Source organism: Moschus berezovskii, chromosome 27 (assembly GCF_049115385.1).
Source record: "Moschus berezovskii isolate FMDL1 chromosome 27, NW_MosBer_1.0, whole genome shotgun sequence".
Taxonomy (NCBI): Eukaryota; Metazoa; Chordata; class Mammalia; order Artiodactyla; family Moschidae; genus Moschus; species Moschus berezovskii.
Window position 1 is genome coordinate 17,127,989 of NC_142486.1, and position 16,854 is coordinate 17,144,842.

Consider the following 16,854-nt stretch of genomic DNA (forward strand, 5'->3'; position numbering starts at 1 on the left):
TGCCCTCCTCCAGGGGATCTTCTCAATCTGGAGATCGAACCCAGGTCTCCCACACTGCAGGCAGATTCTTTACTGTCTGGGTCACCAGAGAAGCCAACACCTGTGCATTGTCTGCTGGGAACAGGGTAGAAAGTGAAAGTGTTAGTCCTGTAGTTCTGGCTGACTCTTTGCAACCCCATGGACCCTATCCTGCCAGACTTCTCTGTCCATGAAATTGTCCAGGCAAGAATATTGGAGTGGGTAATCGTTTTCCTCTCCAGGGGATCTTCCCAACTTAGGGATCGAACTCAGGTCTCCTGCATTGCAGGCAGGTTCTTTACCATCTGAGCCACCAGGGAAGCAGAGCAGGTACTAAGTAAATGTTTAGGGAATTAGGTGTCCTTTCAGTGACTTTCCTAATGCAAGAGATAAGGGATAACTGCACAATTTTAGTCTTTTCCTGCCTTGAACTATGTCCTCCCAGTTTGCAAAATTAACATAAAACCTTTCCTCCCAGCTGTTAGGGAGTAAGCAAGACTTAAATAATAAATAAAGAAGATGTATTGCTTCATGTAAATTTACAGGTGTGCCTGGATATATACAAGTTGTTTCTAAAAGCCCATAAACAGAGTTCGGATTTTGGCATATTTCAAATGCATTACAGAAAGCCTCTGTGACCTGTTTTGCAAAAGCAAGAAAACCTCGGTAATGGAAACATTCACCCTGAACTGATCTGTTTTGCAAATTTGGATTATTCTCTCCAAGTGTTTAGCAGTCATTCTGTGTTTATTAAATTGTGCTGAGAACAGAAGGGAGGAGAAATAGAAGTTAACTTTGTAATCCTCGGAAAAGGGTCACAGTCGGAAGCAGTTAACAGAAGTTGGGTTCCCTGGGGCTGAATGACTGAGGCAGGCATTTAGCGGGTTTCCAGGTTCAGTGGCAAGGTGAGTCCAACTGTGAAGAAGTGTCTTAGCATCTTTACCTCCCTGTTTATGATGTGGGCTCTTCCCTAAGTTGTCACCCAACAAGTCTTCAAAAATAGAAAAACAAGTTCAACATGATCACAGAACAAGATCGTTATATAAAAATCAGTTCTATTTCTATACCCTTGTAATGAACAATCTGAAAGTGAAATTAAGAAAGCAGTTCTGTTTGCAATAGCATCAAAAAGAATAAGACAGGAATAATTAAATGCAAAACATATACTTGACAACTGTAAAAGATGGTTGACAGAAATCTAAGATGTAAGTAAATGGGAAATATCCCCTATTCCTATGTCAGAAGACTTAACCTTGTTAAGATGCCCCTATTTCCCAAACTGATCTTCAGATTCCACACAATTCCTATCAGAATCTGATGTGTGTGTGCATGCTCAGTTGTGTCTGACTCTTTGCGACCCCATGGACTGTAGCCTGCCAGGCTCCTCTGTCCATGGGATTCTCCAGGCAAGAATACTGGAGTGAGTTGCCATGCCCTCCTCCAGGGGTTCTTTGGGACCCAAGGATCAAACCTGCATCTCCTGCATAGGCAGGCGGGTTCTTTTCCACCTTCCCCACCTGGGAAGTGTCACCTAGAAACTGGTAAGCTAATTCTAAAATTCATATGGAATTGAAGGGTACCCAGAAAGCTAAAACAATCCTGGAAAAGAAGACTCCAGTATGAGGTCTCATACATCCTAATTTCAAAACTTAGTACAGAGCAGCAGTAATCCAGACAGCATGGTACTTATTGACACGAGGATAGACCTAGAGACTGATGGGATAGAACTGAGAGTGAGAAGTAAAGCCACATGGGGAACTCCGTGGCCATCCAGGGTTGGTTAATGCTCCGTGCTTCCACTGTCGGGAGCACAGGTTCGATCCCTGATGGGGGATCTAAGATACTGCATGTCATGCAGTGCAGCCAAAAAAATAAACCCGCACTTCTGTGGTCAACTGACTTTCAGCCAGAGTGCCAAGACCATTCAGAGGAAGAAGCCAGTCACGCAAGACCGTTCCTCTGTGACTCCTTTTAGGGGAGAGTCCAGAACAGGGGATCTGAAAGTAGACGATAAGTGCTGGAGGCCGCAGTGGGGCGCAGAGGGGTGGCAGCTAAAGGCCGGATGCGGGTGTTCTAGAACTGACCTGCGACGGGTGTGCACACCTGTGAAATACACTGAAAAATGGACTTGAACCTGTCTGCTGGACATGAATAGAGGCATAGGGAACAGACCTTTGGACACAGCTGGGGCAGGAGACGGTGAAAGAAATTGAGAGGGCAGCATTGAAATATATACATTACCATATGTAAACTTGGAGAAGGACATGGCAGCCCACTCCAGTGTTCTTGCCTAGAGAATCCTGTGGACAGAGGAGCCTGGTGGGCTGCTGTCCATAGGGTCGCGCAGAGCTGGACACGACTGAAGTGACTTAGCATGCGTGCACACATATGTAAAATAGATAGCTGGTGGGAAGTTGCTGTGTAACACAGGGAGCTCAGCCTGTGACAACCCAGAGGGGTGGGGTGGGGTGGGAGGTGGGAGGAAGTTTCAGGAGGGAGGGGACGCATGTATACCAGGGACTGATTCATGTTGATATACAGCAGAAACCAGCAGGACATTGTAAAGCAATCATCCTCCAATTAAAAATAAAATAAATTTTAAAAAGCACCCCCCCCCAAAAAAAAAAAACCACATTGACTTGCATAGTTTGAATGGGTGTATTGTGTGCCATATGAATTATGTCTCAAGAAAGCTGTTAAAATTACAATTAAAAAAAAAAAAGCCGAATCCAGCAAACACTTCTGACAAGGTATAGCAAACTAAATTATGGTCATTAAAATGGCAAAAGAGGACATTTTAAAAGTTACAGTAGGATTAAAGTATACAAGCTAAGAAAAAAGAGAAATGAGCCGTACCAGGAAGGATTAAAATGCAATAAAATAAATGTAAAAGTTTTAAAGAGCTTTGAAACCAGAAAACTGGAATTAAAAAGGATGGAGATCAGAAACAGAGAGGATAGAGGGTGAGCATAAACATGAAAAGAATAGAAGATTGTCAGGGAAATTTAGAGCCGAGACAATGAATCGTACTAGAGGGAAAAACAGTTTAGTTAAAAATGGTGATTTCTTTAAAAGTGACAAGATTGATTAAAGGGCACTAGCTAAACTATGAAGAGTAATTACCATCATTAATAATTAAGACACAAGAAACAGACCTTCTAATATAGCAGAAAAAAACTATTAAAGGCAGGACTTAAAAGAGGAGAGAAAGGAGTAGAATCCTGTGACTTAAATTCTGGGCCTTGGGTGACTTCACCCAGGGGTGGAGGCGGTTTTCCCGAGGGGGCGCCCATAGGGGGAGCCAGTCCTTTTCTCCATCTCCTCTGTCCCCCCAGAAGGGAACAGGGGCTCAAACCTGCTGGCCTCTCCACTGACCCCCATGAGCAGAAAGATGGGCCTGCCTGGGCCGTGCAGTGGAAGAGCGGGCTGGGGGCAGGTAGGGGGCTGGGGCAGGATCCCGAAGAGTCAGACAGGGACAGACAGCAGTAGACTTGCCGAGGGGGTCGATGTGGTCCTTCCAGAACTTTCTGTGGTGTAGGCCACTGATGGCTTTGAGGTTGGGGGATGAGACAGGAAGGCTCCCCGTGCTTTGGAGAGCCCCGAGGCAAGTGCTGGGCTTGTGAGCACGGGGCTGCCTGCAGGTGAGCAGCCTGGCCACGGAGGGCTGCAAGGGGGCTGAGTGACTGAGTGGCTGCGCCGCGCGGTGGGGTTTCATTCTTGAACTGTGCCCGGTTCAGAGCCCTCAGAAAAGGCCCACTGTGGCCATCCTGCTCAGCACCGTGGTTTTTACCCAGGCCTTTCCATCTGTCAGTCACGTTCAAAGAGCTTTGGGGACCTAAGCCATCCATCCAGAGGTTGAGGAGGTGGTCCTCGCACCCGGCACTGAGTGATGACTGAGCCTCCGGACCGAGGCCGTTTCCGCAGGTTCCCACGCCGGTGTTGTCAGGACCCCACAGCGACCCAGAGAGACCTTCGACTCTGGTGATTCTTCGTAGGACGTGAAAAAGGGGAGGAAAGGGCTGGGGGAGAGCCTGCACTTTGTTAGCCGTTTCGTGGTCAGGGGTGGGGTGGGGTGGAAGACCCATGGAGACAATGTGCCGGGCCAATGAGCCAAGGGTCAGTTCTTAGACTCTGATCCTTTTATCGCAGCATCTTCTCGGTGCTGCTCATGCTCCTCTTTTCACTGATAAGAAGCTGAAGCACAGATTGCCTGCCTGGGGTCATAGAGCTGGGATGTGCTGGGGCGGGGAGGGGTGGGGGGAGGGGCGGCGATGACCTCAGCAAGTGTGGCTCTTGAGCCCTTAGCCATCAGGTCCCTCTGCCGCCTCCCCCTCCCTGAGAGGAAGTGGAAGGGGGCGAGGAAGGGGCCGAGCCACAGCTGAAGCCCCCAGGGCAGGAGACTCATCCCTCAGGCCTTCTTTCCTCCAGGCCGCCCTCCACATCCAGGGTAACCTGGGATGCCTGCGGTGTGAAAAAGTGAATGTGTTAGGTGCTCAGTCTCATCTGCCTCTCTGTGACCCCAGGGACTGTAGCCCACCAGGCTCCTCTGTGCATGGAATTCTCCAGGCAGGAATACTGGAGAGGGTAGCCATGCCCTCCTCCAGGGGATCTTCCCGCAGAGTGAACCGTAAATCTCTGCTTGGCTTAGCAGCCTTTGGAATCTCGTGGTTCTCACCCTCATTCCTCCCCCTACCTCAGCCCCTTTCCAAACTGTCCTCTCCCACCTCCACGCCTTTGCTGCTGCCCCTCCTCCTGCCTGGAAAGCCTGCCCTGTTCTGCAAAGATCATTCTTCTGTGTCCTTTGCTGTCCCACCCACATGCCCCCTCCTCTCTCTCTCCCCCTGTGTAGCCCGGTCCTGCGTCTTTTCTTGTCTTCCGGCTCTGTGTGTTCTGGAAGCAGAGGCCTGAGCACTTCGTAGCCAGTTCCTCTGTAGTCATCCAGCCAGATAGCATGCCCTGAGCACTTCCACGCATTCTCCCCCTTAGTCTTCACCCCTGGGTAGTGTAGACACGCTGTAGAATTATCCTGTCTTGTAGACGAGGTTCACTGCTGGTCCGCAGTAGAGCCAGAGTACACACCCAGGCCTGCGAGAAGCCGCAGCACCCTCTGCCGTGCTCCCTGACATCTGTGTCTCTGAGACATGCCCTTTGCAGGGGCAGGAACCCTGTCTCACCCCTCTTTCTGTGTCGTGGGCCCATCACAGAATAAATGCCGTGAAATCAAATCGAAAGGCCCCAAGCAGCCTCCTGACATTTCCCGCCCGGGTGACTAGGTCTCACACTTGTGCCCCCAAGCTGTGCTTTTCAGAGGTTGTGATGAGTGTTGATAAAGCAGTAGCAAGCACTACTCACTGAGCACTCTGTGAGGAAGGTACTGTCCTTGTCCCCATCGTATAGCTGAGCAGCCTGAGGCCCAGGGCTCTGCGCTGGTCCAGCCTGTAAGTGCCAAAGGCAGGTTCTGACCCGACACTGACTCCAGAGCGCACGCTTCTCACCCTGGCTATGGGCTGCAGCCCCTCCTCCGTCCTTCTGGGCGCTGCCCCCGATGCTGTCCTTCCATCTCTGGTCAGGCTTCTCTGCTGGGCTTCCCTGGTGGCTCAGATGGTAAAGAATCTGCCTGTAATTCAGGAGACCCGAGTTTGATCCCGGGTTGGGAAGATCCCCTGGAGACGGGAATGGCAACCCACTCCAGTATTCTTGCCTGGAGAATTCCATGGACAGAGGAGCCTGGTGGGCTACAGTCCACGGGGTCACAGAGAGTCAGACACAAGTGAGCAACTAGTACTTTGCCTCTGCAGGTTCCCAGGGCACGTCCGTCTCCTCCGGATGTCCTATGGGCTTGCTGTGATTTCAGTTTCCCAGGTTATCTGAATGACTCCCCATCACTGACCAGCCCGGCTCCATTCAGGGAAGGGTGTTGGTGGGGTGATGGGGGTAGCACTCTGAATTTACATAACATCTGCCTGACTTAGCAGGAGGATGTTGCTTTGTCTGTGACCCTGTAAGAGGAAGTCTGTCTTGGGCTCCTCTTGCTTTTGTTGCTTAGCAGGATACCGCTCTGCTAAGGGGACGGATGAGAATGTGAGGCACACAGCTTCTGGTTCCATGCCACAGCCACTCTGGTTTTCCTTTCCAAGGAACAGTGCTTTCTGATGGAAATGTGAAATTTGCACCCCACCAGGTGGCCAGGTGTGTAAGGAAGGCCACTTGCTGGGTCCAAGGCCCCTTAGATCCCTCAAGCCCTCTGAGCTTCAGTTTCCTTTTTTCCTTCGGACGGCAACAATAACTTGCAGAAGCCAGGAGATGATTAAGTAAAATAGTCTCCGAAAGGACCTAGCGCAGTGCCCGGCTCATCCAGAGTGCTCAGTAAAGATTCTGTTCTTCCTTTCTGGGTCTTCAGAATGTGTCAGTTAAGGCTCTTTTCCTGCTAAGTTGGTGCCCATCCTGAGTTGTTGACAGACGTGTGTGCAAGTGCTGACTTTCATACACACCACGAAAGTTTTTTTGTGTCTGAAATGCCTAGAACTTTGTGGATTTGAAAGCGTGTGCAGTGAGCTGGTCGATTCTCTTTCTCTTGCTTTTTGTTCCTGGAAAGAACACCTTGCACCCAGGGGTCAGAGGTTATCATCAACAGGCTCGTGCCTCCAGGGTGGTTGCAGGAAGCCTTCGTGGAGCTCACGTGGAATGAGAGGCCACGTTCATCAGCACAGGTGTGCTGACCGGTCTTGCTCTGGTTCCTGCGGCTTTGCCGTTAGCTGACTTGTGCTCTAGAACAGTCTCCCTAAAAAATGGCAAGCAGGAGCTGAAGGGATTTTAATAATCAAAATCAAGATTCTCTGAGCCATGAAAAACTCTAGAATCTTGGGAAATGGGTTAATTTATGTAACACTCAGCACAAAGTGCCTGGCCCACGGCAAGAGCTGGGCATTAGTGTTAAGTGATGGCTCTGTGCCAGCTCCATGCCAAGTACAGACGTTATCTCAGGTCAAGCTAACGCCAGTGTGTGAGGCAGAGAGCATGGTCACCTCATTTTACTAAGTGGGGAACAGCTACAGCAGATCATCTGCCCAGAGTTGCAGAGCTGAGGTTGAAACCACGTGTGCCCGACCCGGGAGCGCGTTCATCCCCACCCTCCCTCTGAGCATCATTTATTCCTGGCTGTCAGCAGAGGAGGCAGCTATGCTGGCAGGAGAAGGCTCTGGCTGCGGATGCCCGTGAGCCCAGTTACCGCCTTGGCGTGAGGAGCGGAAGGCTGACGGCAGAGAGCATTGCCTTTTGGTGTCTCAGAGGCTACGGGAGTACTTGCAGCGTTTCTCTTCTTCCACTTCCACTTATTTTGAGGGCTGTTCTGTGTATCTTTTCTTGGCTAATTAAGCCCTTAAGGAAGTTATAAAAGTGTAAAAGAAATAACGCTGAGCTCTTGCCTGAGAGCGTGTCCATCTGCCTGCCCTAGGCGCTTCATCGAGCCCCCTCTCACGTGGGCAGCTCCTGGTCACACGAATATCTTTGAATTAGGGGCCGTATGTGGTCAAAGATTTAGGGCCCGGGCTCCGAGGCTGAACCGCCTGATAAATCCCAGTTCCTCACCTCCTCTGAGGGTGGGATTTGGGCCAGTCCCTTAGTTCCTCATGTTCTCAAGTATGAAATGGGAATGGTAGCCCATCTCATAAGGCCATGATGAGGACTGGCCCACGGGAGGGCTTAGACCAGCCTCAGGGACTGGCAGGTGTCTGAGGAGTGGCTTGTCATTTAGTGTCTCAATTGTGCCCGACTCCTTGTGACCTCATAGACTGTAGCCCGCCAGGCTCCTCTGTCCATGGGATTTCCCAGGCAAGAATACCGAAGTAGGTTGTCATTTCCTTTTCCAGGGGATCTTCCTAGGATCAGGGATCAAACCCACGTCTCCTGCATTGGCAGGGAGATTCTTTACTGCCCAGCCACCAGGGAAGCCGTGGTGGTGTGGGTATTGGCTTAAAAGGGAGAAGACGTATTTCATCCTTGCAGCGATACCGTGCAAGCGGGCCTGCTTCGTTCCGTACAGTATTCGGAGTGGGGTGGTAGGTGATGGGAAAACACAGGCATGTTTCCTGCAGTCGTTGGAGCTTGTCTGAAGCAGAGGCTGCTGCTTATTTAATAGGCTGTAACACGGCGTTTCATCCTTCCTTTCACTTGCATTTCTTTGTTTTCTGGTTATATATTTTTTTAAAAAAAAGCAGCTTTGTAGAGTCAGTTTTCAGGTCTCGTGCTCCCAGGTATGCAGTTTTCCATGTTCGGAACTCGGCGCCACGTGTGGCCTCTGCTCGGGGGCCCTGGCTCTGCCGAAGCCGTGCCAGTATGTCACTGTGAGGCTGCGTGTCTGTGTCCCCAGGGACCGATGTCATGGTGCGCTGCCTCAGACTGCTGAAGGAGTTCAAGCGGAAGGTGGACGACGAGGACGAGGACGAGGACGTCATCCCCAAGGGCGTGCCTCCGGTGGACGTCGTGCTGGAGCGGGACATGCTCACGCAGACCTACGAGCTCAGTAGGCCCCGTCCGCGCGCCTGCTCTGGGTCCCGAGCTTTGGGTTGAGGCGCGTTTCGGTCTCAGGTCGAATGAGGGCCCTGCTATGCAGAATGTCTTCCATCGGGGAGCAAAGTCGTTTCCCTCGACTTTGGGGTCAGCTTTGAGTCTGAACCCTTGCTCCGCCCCTTGTCTGCCAGCTATAGACTTTAGCAGGGTCTCTGAGCCTCAGTTCCTTCATCTGTAAAATGGGGCCATTATCACCCCTGGCACATAGGACGACTGAACGAGTAGGATTAAAACATCTGGTGTGCACAGGGAGCATGGAAGCAATTAACTATTACTATTATTATTCAAAGATTTGAGAGTCACCTTCCAGCTTTTAAAGTTGGCCTGGGATCATTCATTGCAGGCTGGGGATTACTTCCCTAACATCTGTGTAAGGCAGCCGCGACCCAGTGCCGTAGATCTGTGGTCTCAGGTCCCCTGTAGGGGCGCGTGTCTAGAGTAGCTTGTGAGGGGCTGCAGGCAGTCTGGTTCCATCAGCAGGTACGAAGCCACCGGGCGAATCAGCACAGCCTATAGGGAGGGCTTCTTCAACACTGCTTGGACACAGTTTGGGGGTAAAACTGTCCTAACCCTTTCATCCCTGGTTGTAGCAAGTTGCTAGTTCAACATAGGAGCACATGCTGGTCACTTCTTTGCATTCTGCTGTTTAAATTTTTATGCACGGACAACAAATATGGCAAAACTGCCTTCATTCAGATTGGCTTTGCCTAGCGGCCTCATGTGTGACCCGTCAGGAAAGGAAAGAGAAATTCTTTCTGAACAGTGCAGAATTTTCCCCCAAAATTTGCCCTATAGTTGCTGTATTTTACTGGAGGGACTCCTGCCTGCCCCTACCCCCACCTCACGGGTGCCTCCCAATCTCTGAGTATATTTGAAACAGTTCTTTAGAGGCAAATCCAGTAATAGCCCAGCGTGTAGCAGGGCAGGGGTTGACGTACCAGACAGAGCAAATAATTGCACAGTTGCCCACTGGTCATTTATTACAGGGCCAAATAGGGTTATTTTCCTCCCTAGCCCCTGCTGTCCGGCAGCTGTTACAGGGTAATACAGTAATCTGTGTCCATGGTACCTCTGAGTCTACCGAGAAAGACAGGAAAACAAAAAAGTTCTTCATTAAAATTATTTCCATGCTTTTTTAAAAAGGCTCAGTTTAATCTAGCTGAGAAAGTTCATTCATGTGAAAACACTTCCCGCCACAAGAGAAAAACAGCGTCCCTGGAACTCGGTGGATCAGGCCTCGATTGCTTGACATTTACAGCTTTGACATGGAGGGGTCAGATAGGGAGCGCTTAGAAATGAGCATGAGTTGGAATATTCTGAGTCTTGGGAGCGGAGGGAGAGGGGAGGCGGGGTGTCTTATTCTGTTTGTCAGTTTCCCTGCATTGAAATGTCCGCGCTTAGGAAAGGTGGGTGGGAGCTGACCCGACCTGTGCAGAGGGGCTCCGTGGCGGAGGCTGGGGGTCAAGTGTATTGTTTCTCGCAGTTGAGCGCCGAGGCACGAAAGGCATTTCCCAGGCTGAAATCCGAGTGGCTATGAACGTGGGAAAGCTGGAAGCCAGAATGCTGTGCCGTCTCCTTCAGAGATTCAAAGTTGTCAAGGTAACAGCGTGAGTCATCCTGCGTGGTTCATTGTCTTCGGGAGTGTGTATGCGTGCGCGGAATGGTTCTAAAGGGCTGTCTCAGACGGTCAGGAGCCCAGGTCTCCATCAAGGGGGCAAATGGCTGCCGGGGAGGGGGCCAAATGCAGCCCACCAGCATGGCCCCCTCTCCCCGCTGTGGATTTTGTTGGTTTTCAACTTCTGAAAATTGACCGAGTCATCAGCATTAAAAAGTTAGCAGGAGATGCTACAGTCTGGGGAGCAGGCACCCTCCCCCCCATTCCCCTGTGGGGAGTCAGCTGAGGCTGGCGCCTCCAAGTACCCCTTGAAATAAAGCAGGTACCCCCAGCCTTCAGTCCCCACCCCACCCTCCCTCTTGTGTCCCTGGCCTGGGTCCTGGGGGCACCGAGTTGGCTCACTGGGCCTGGGATCCCCCTTCGGGACCAGACCTGCTGTCTCAACCCTGTATGCCTCACTCCCTTGTTGCCAGCTTTTTGGCCATTTGCTGGACAGCAGTGTTAACCGTTGAACTAATGATTGCAGAGTGCTTAGCCCTGTCCTTGGCGTGTGGTTGGTACATGGAAAGTGTTACCCTTTCTACCATTACGGGCAGAAAGCCCCTTCCCCCTGTTCTAGAAGACAAAAGGGAGTAGGTCAGCTTCACCCCCAATCCCCATGGCAGTGGCTGAACAGAGCTGGAGACCCCCAGGCTCTGACTCTGCGTCTTGACAACAGTTAGAAACTGTCGAATTCTGTTTACTGTTTCCCATGAGCCTAGTCCCATCCCAGGCCTGGGAGTTTGTGGAAGGCCAGGTGAGGGCACTGCCCAGCGAGGGGCTCAGGGTCTCCTAGAGCAGACACACAGTCACGATTGCTTCCTGTGGAGAAGGAGCTGAGGGTTGGTAGACAGGAGGGAGCATCTTGAGGAGCTGAGCTGGGGTGCAGGCAAGAGATGGAGGAGGCGTGGGGAAAGGCAGGAACGATAAGCAAACAGACACTGCCAGCCCCCCACCCCCCAACCCCTGTCGCCTGAAGGTCTGGGTGGCCCTGTGTCCTCTGCGGTGTCTTAGACACACTGTGTCCCCCGCCCAGGGCTTCATGGAAGATGAAGGGCGGCAGCGGACCACCAAGTACATCTCATGCGTGTTTGCGGAGGAGAGCGACCTGAGCCGGCAGTACGAGAGGGAGAAGGCGCGCAACGAGCTGCTGACCACCGTGAGCCTGGCCTCGGTGCAGGAGGAGTCCCTGCTGCCCGAGGGGGAGGATGCTTTCCTCTCCGAGTTGGACAGTGATGAGGAGGGCGGCGGCGGCAGCAGAAAGAGAAAAGGCAGGAGAGCTCCGCGGGACACGAGGTCCTTCTCGAACGGTGGTCTCAGGACCCAGCCTCACCACTCCACCCCGAACAAGGGTAGGGGCGCTCGGGGTGGGGGCGGGAGGGGTGTACACTCTCAGTCTGGCTCTGGGGACATTCAGTCCAGCGGACACCTGAGGGTGGCCTGGGTGCTGTGCCAACAAGGGACCTGTTGGTGTCACACGCATCACTTAATCTTACGCTAAAGAGAGCCTCGTGTGGTCTGTCTCCAGGCTGCTGTCAAGTCTCTTCTCCTTCGCCCATGTTTTGTTATATTTTAACTATTAAAGGGATGGAATTCCCTAAAATTCCTCTCTCCGTTTCCCTCCAACAATCTATGTAATCACTCAGGATTTTAGTTAAATTATGGAAGACGTTTCTTAGACGTGTGGATGCTGGTACTGATGACAGAATTGCAAATCAGGGGTGGGGGCGTCACAGTGGGAGGGGTAGCTTGCTGGCCCACCCTCCTCGTCTTAAACTGACCACGTGGGCTCCTTTGACCTGGCAGCTGAGCAGGGGTGGCCCCTCTCATGTTCCCTCTGTTGCGGCCACGGTCATCCCATCTAAGCCTGTCCTCCGCCACAGGGGGCTGGAAGGTCATCAACCTCCACCCGTTGAAGAAGCAGCCATCCTTCTCCCCGGGAGCCGCCGAGGAGCGAGCCTCTCGGGGCGCCTTTGGCGGGGACAACCTGGACACCAGCGGCTCCTCAGAGCTCGGCATGTCCTTGGGCCCCCACTGCGTGGACAGTCACAGTGGCGACATTGCTGTGATCGAAGAGGTCAGGCTTGAAAACTCCAAGGTGAGTCCCACGGGAAGGCCATTTCCTCCAGGAAGGAGCCTGTGGCAGACGGGCATCAGCCTTCTCTTTTCTGTGCTCATGAATCACAGCAACAACAAAATCAGTAACAGTGGAAAGGCCACGTGCTCAGGCCTGGGGGGTGGGCAGGGGGCAGGGCTCCACGGAAAGGAATGCAGTGTTATTTACCTACCACCGTCATGTAGCCTGCCTTGACCAGGAATCACCTGTAATGTGCAGAACTTTGACATTTGTCACAACATACTCTTTTTATTTACATTTATTTTGGAGGGAAAATGTGTATGGCTGCTTTTTTTTTCCCCTTACACGACTGAGTGACTGAACTGAACTGAACTGAATATTTATTTACTTGGCTCCACCGGATCTTAGTTGCGTCCTGCGGGATCTTTGGTTGTGGCATGCGGGCTTCAGAGTGACCTCAGGAGTTACAGTACGCTGCTTAGTTGTGCCACAGCACGTGGAATCTTGGTTCCCCAACCAGGGATTGAACCCGAGTCCCCTCCATGGCGAGGCAGATTCTTAACCTCTGGACCACGGGGGAAGTCCATGTATGGCTACTTTAAATCAATGGTTTTCACTCTGGGCCTGTTTTGTCCCCCAGGGAATATTTGGAAGTGTCTTAATGCAGGAGATTCAAGAGACACAGGTTCAATGCCTGGGCCGGGAAGATCCCCTGGAGAAGGAAGTGGCAACCCACTTCAGTATTCTTGCCTAGGAAATCCCGTGGACTGAGAAACCTGATGGGCTACAGTCCATGGGAACGCAAAGCGTCAGAAACGACTGAGCACGCACATAGAGACGTTGTCAGTGGTCACAGTGGGGAGAGGGTGCTACTGGCGTCTTGTGGGCAGAGGCAAGGGAGGCTGTGAAATGTCATAGACTGTGCGGGACAGCCCACAGTGGAGTTATCCATCCCAGAGCGTCAGCAGTGCTGGGGTTGAATTCAGCCCTGCTTTAGATGAAAAGTTAATATCATTTGCCCTAAAAAGAAAATGATCATAAAATAGGTCTGGTAAAAACAAAGCTTTTTTAGTTCTTTCTGGTCAGATCCTGTTGCATCCATGGCATTAAAGAGTCAAACCAATACTTTTTCCTCTGTATTGTTAGAGGGATGAAAAGGCAGCTGACCCAGGAACAACTCTGTCATTGAGTGATTCAGTGCCCCCAGCGCTGTCCTCGGTCTCCTGGCAGTGCCTCGGGTAACGGCCAGCGGTGCCTGCATCGTCTGGCACAGGACAGACTGGGGACCAGCGTGGCTCGGTGTTGTTGCTGCTGTTTGGTTCTGGCTTCACAGCAGCCCTGACAGCAAAAGCCGGGTCTGGGCCTGGAGGAGGCGAGCAAAGCCCCGGGGATGGAGGGACTTGCCTGCTCAGCTAATGACAGAATGGAGATTAGAACCCGTGGATTTGCAGCTCCCACCCTTCCCTGCTTCTCTGTCTCTCTCTGTCTCTGGCGTGGAAGCCTGAGCTTGGGCCCTGTCCCTACAGCAAGCAGGGGTGAGGTGGGATGTAAGGTAGAGAGTGAGGGGTTTCTGTGGCATTTGCTCGAACCTTCTAGCCGTATCCTATCATCAGATGCTATGACTCTTTTTCAAGTCGTGATTGGTCTTGTCTCCACCTGAGGCACCTGGGCCTGCCGGCAGGTGGGGCCCACCAGTTTCCTGGGGGTCTCCCTGCCGCCCTCCCCTCTCCCCGCTCTGTGCACCTCCTCTTCAGGTCTTCGTGTCCCTAGCAGCACGCTCCCTGCAGGCGCTGCAGGTCCTCGCTCAGCTCTGTTTTCCTCTTAGAAGTCTGTCCCCAGAGTCCTCGTCCTTCTTTTTTGTCTACTTGCTGAGAAGAGGGGCAGCAGCCGCCCTGTCTGGAGGTCTCTTGGTAAAGCATGTGTTCACTTTGCTCCCTGGCAGCCGCGTGGAAAGCAGGCAGGTTTCTTTAACATGGTTTTCTGCAGAATGTTTTCTCTGAAATAGAGGAGAGAGCCAGTCTTTCTGCCACTCTTGGGCCCCTTCTTGGATCTGTGAGTCACTCTCCCTTCAGGCCCCACCTGCTTGGGGAAATCGGTGAGCCCCTCCCGGAGCGTCAGTGGCAGTGGGGCGGTGGTGGGGCCCCTGCCCAAGCGTGTTCTCTCCGTGCTCTCGCTCCCCTGGAAGTGCTGCTGCAAGCAAGAAGGGCGTGCAGCAGAGCAGGCCCTGAGTTGTGCCGAGGGATCTTCCAGGAATGTGTTGGGGCTGGGATTTCCCTTCCCTGCAGGGTGCAGATTTGGGCTTTAGGGTAAGTGATCTGAGGGCAGATGGAACAAGGTCAGGGTCTGAGCTCCTGAAAGGAGGCAGGGAGCGAGGTGTGGGCGTGGTGGCAGGTGGGGAGGGCACCCGTCTGCCCTCCTCTCTGCATTGTCCTCTCCTGCTCATCCTGATTCGCTCAGAAGCTGCCTCTCTGTCTACTTTATGTCCCTGGAGAGGCTGCCCATGGCTTCCTCGACGTGGATGCAGAAGCCCATCCTGGCGTGCATTCACTCCCTTAGGGACCCTGTCCGGTCATTTCACCTCCAGAAGCCCTGGATTCCTCTTCCCTAAAATGGGAAGCTTACTAACAAGGCTTGAATGAAGAAAGCCCCACAGAGTGACCATAAGGAGTCTGGGTTCAGTCTGTCCGTTTCCTTCCTTCCACTGTGGAAGAAGCAAGTCAAAACTGAGTGAGCTGGTCCCCTTCCCAGAAAGGGCTGGAGTGGATGTGTTTGATTTCTGTTCTGAAAGAAGCTGACCTTCATAAACCTCTGGCATGCCTGTGCTGTTTCAAAGCACTGAGATAGTGGGGTAGTGGGATCCTGTGGGAGCTATGATCCTCTTGACTTTGTTTCTTGAAACGTGGTGTAGAATTCGGTAAAGAGGGAAAGCACACCAGCAGGCGTGGTGTCTGGCCCCCAAGCCTGGCTGAGTCTGTTGTTTTTAATTCTCTTTCGGTCTCTGTTCTAGGAGAGCGGTGGTTCCCAGAAGGCAGGGAAGCATGGCCCAGGCCAAGACAAGCCCCACGAGACCTACCGACTGCTGAAGCGCAGGAATCTGATCATAGAGGCCGTCACCAATCTCCGCTTAATCGAGAGCTTATTCACGTAAGGAGTAGCTTGTCTGTCTGCCTTACGTTAACAATAAAGCCCGTGGGAGTCATCGCCACCCACAGAGAGGACCTGGAGGCATTTGCATCCCTCTTCTGGATAGATTCTCACAGGAGCGCTTTGCGGTAGAAAAGATTTAGAATCTGCTTGTGTGATCTGAAAAGCGTAGGCACTGAAGAGTATCTGCCCATACTCTGGACAGGGAAAGCACAGTGGAGCAGGAAACAGAGGTCCCGGGGAGGGGCGTTTGCCCTGCCCCGTCCTTCGACATTTGTGCTCAGGGCAGGGTGAGAGGAAGCTTAGGCAGGTAATAGCGTCAGCCTCCATGGAGCCTTTTGTTCAGACAAAACATATGAAAGCGAAAGCAAAAGGGACACGTGGAGCTTCCGTGTCCCAGGTTCAGGGGAGGCTCTGCTCTCTGGTTTGGTCCTTCTAACCTACTGATAGCACTGCGTCCTGGGTAGCATACTTGGGCTTCTGGGCAGTCGAGAGCAAAGCCTCTTGATTGGAAGGAGCCTTACCCTTGAGTCAAGGACGGGAGTCCCCTCACTAGGGGAGGGGGGGCCACCTGCAGATACTGCTGGCTGTGTCTCCTCCCCTGGGCACAGAGGCGTGGAGCTGGTTTTTCCTGAGGCCCCATCTGACCACACCGTTCTGTGACTGGTGATCTTGAAACATCGCCACAATGGCTTTGTAAGGGCTAGAGAGATGGAGGAGGAGGAGAATCAAAAGAGCTTCAGAGCTGAGGGTGTCGATGGTGATAAACTGGGCCATTCCTTAGCTGGATGTTGAATTAACATGGAGACTCAGTGCCATCGTTGTCACAAATCATATCATCTCTTCAGTTCCTGGTGAAAGTTTCATAACATGAAGCGGCTGTGAATGGTGGCCTGTCCTTAGCTAACCCATTTATCTCAGAGAGAGATGATCTTTGCCATCTTAAGAAGCCATCCTTGCAGCAGCAAAACACCCTGTAATTCTCCCCCACTTTAGGCTGGATCCCATCAGGCAGGCGTCAGTTGCTGGGGTTGAGACTGGCCTTCCACGTTGAGACTATGACTGTTAAACGGCTTCTTTTGTGGTGTCGCAGAATTCAAAAGATGATCATGGATCAAGAGAAGCAAGAAGGCGTGTCCACCAAGTGCTGTAAGAAATCCATCATCCGCCTGGTGCAGAACCTGTCCGAGGAAGGTCTGCTGAGGCTGTATCGGACGACGGTCATTCAGGACGGCATCAAGAAGAAGGTATCACACGACCACCGCGCAAGCTGGGTGTTTTCTTACCAGCTTCTCACATCCTGGTTGGTGCCCGGGTTGTTCCTTTGTTGCTGATGACTTGGAATTTCCCATCATACCTCCTCACTGGGGCAGCAGGGGATTGATCCCAACTT

General features: G+C 52.2%; 1 protein-coding gene across 1 annotated transcript in view; it reads left to right on the forward strand.

The window, feature by feature from the left end:
- GTF3C1 (general transcription factor IIIC subunit 1) overlaps window positions 1-16,854 on the forward strand; it is a 78,388-nt gene that overhangs the window by 24,885 nt on the left and 36,649 nt on the right. The window contains exons 7-12 of the mRNA XM_055409732.2: window positions 8,387-8,539; window positions 10,070-10,185; window positions 11,277-11,592; window positions 12,124-12,338; window positions 15,325-15,461; window positions 16,555-16,708. Coding sequence (XP_055265707.2) covers window positions 8,387-8,539; window positions 10,070-10,185; window positions 11,277-11,592; window positions 12,124-12,338; window positions 15,325-15,461; window positions 16,555-16,708 — 1,091 coding nt within the window. The remainder of the gene's footprint in view (window positions 1-8,386; window positions 8,540-10,069; window positions 10,186-11,276; window positions 11,593-12,123; window positions 12,339-15,324; window positions 15,462-16,554; window positions 16,709-16,854) is intronic.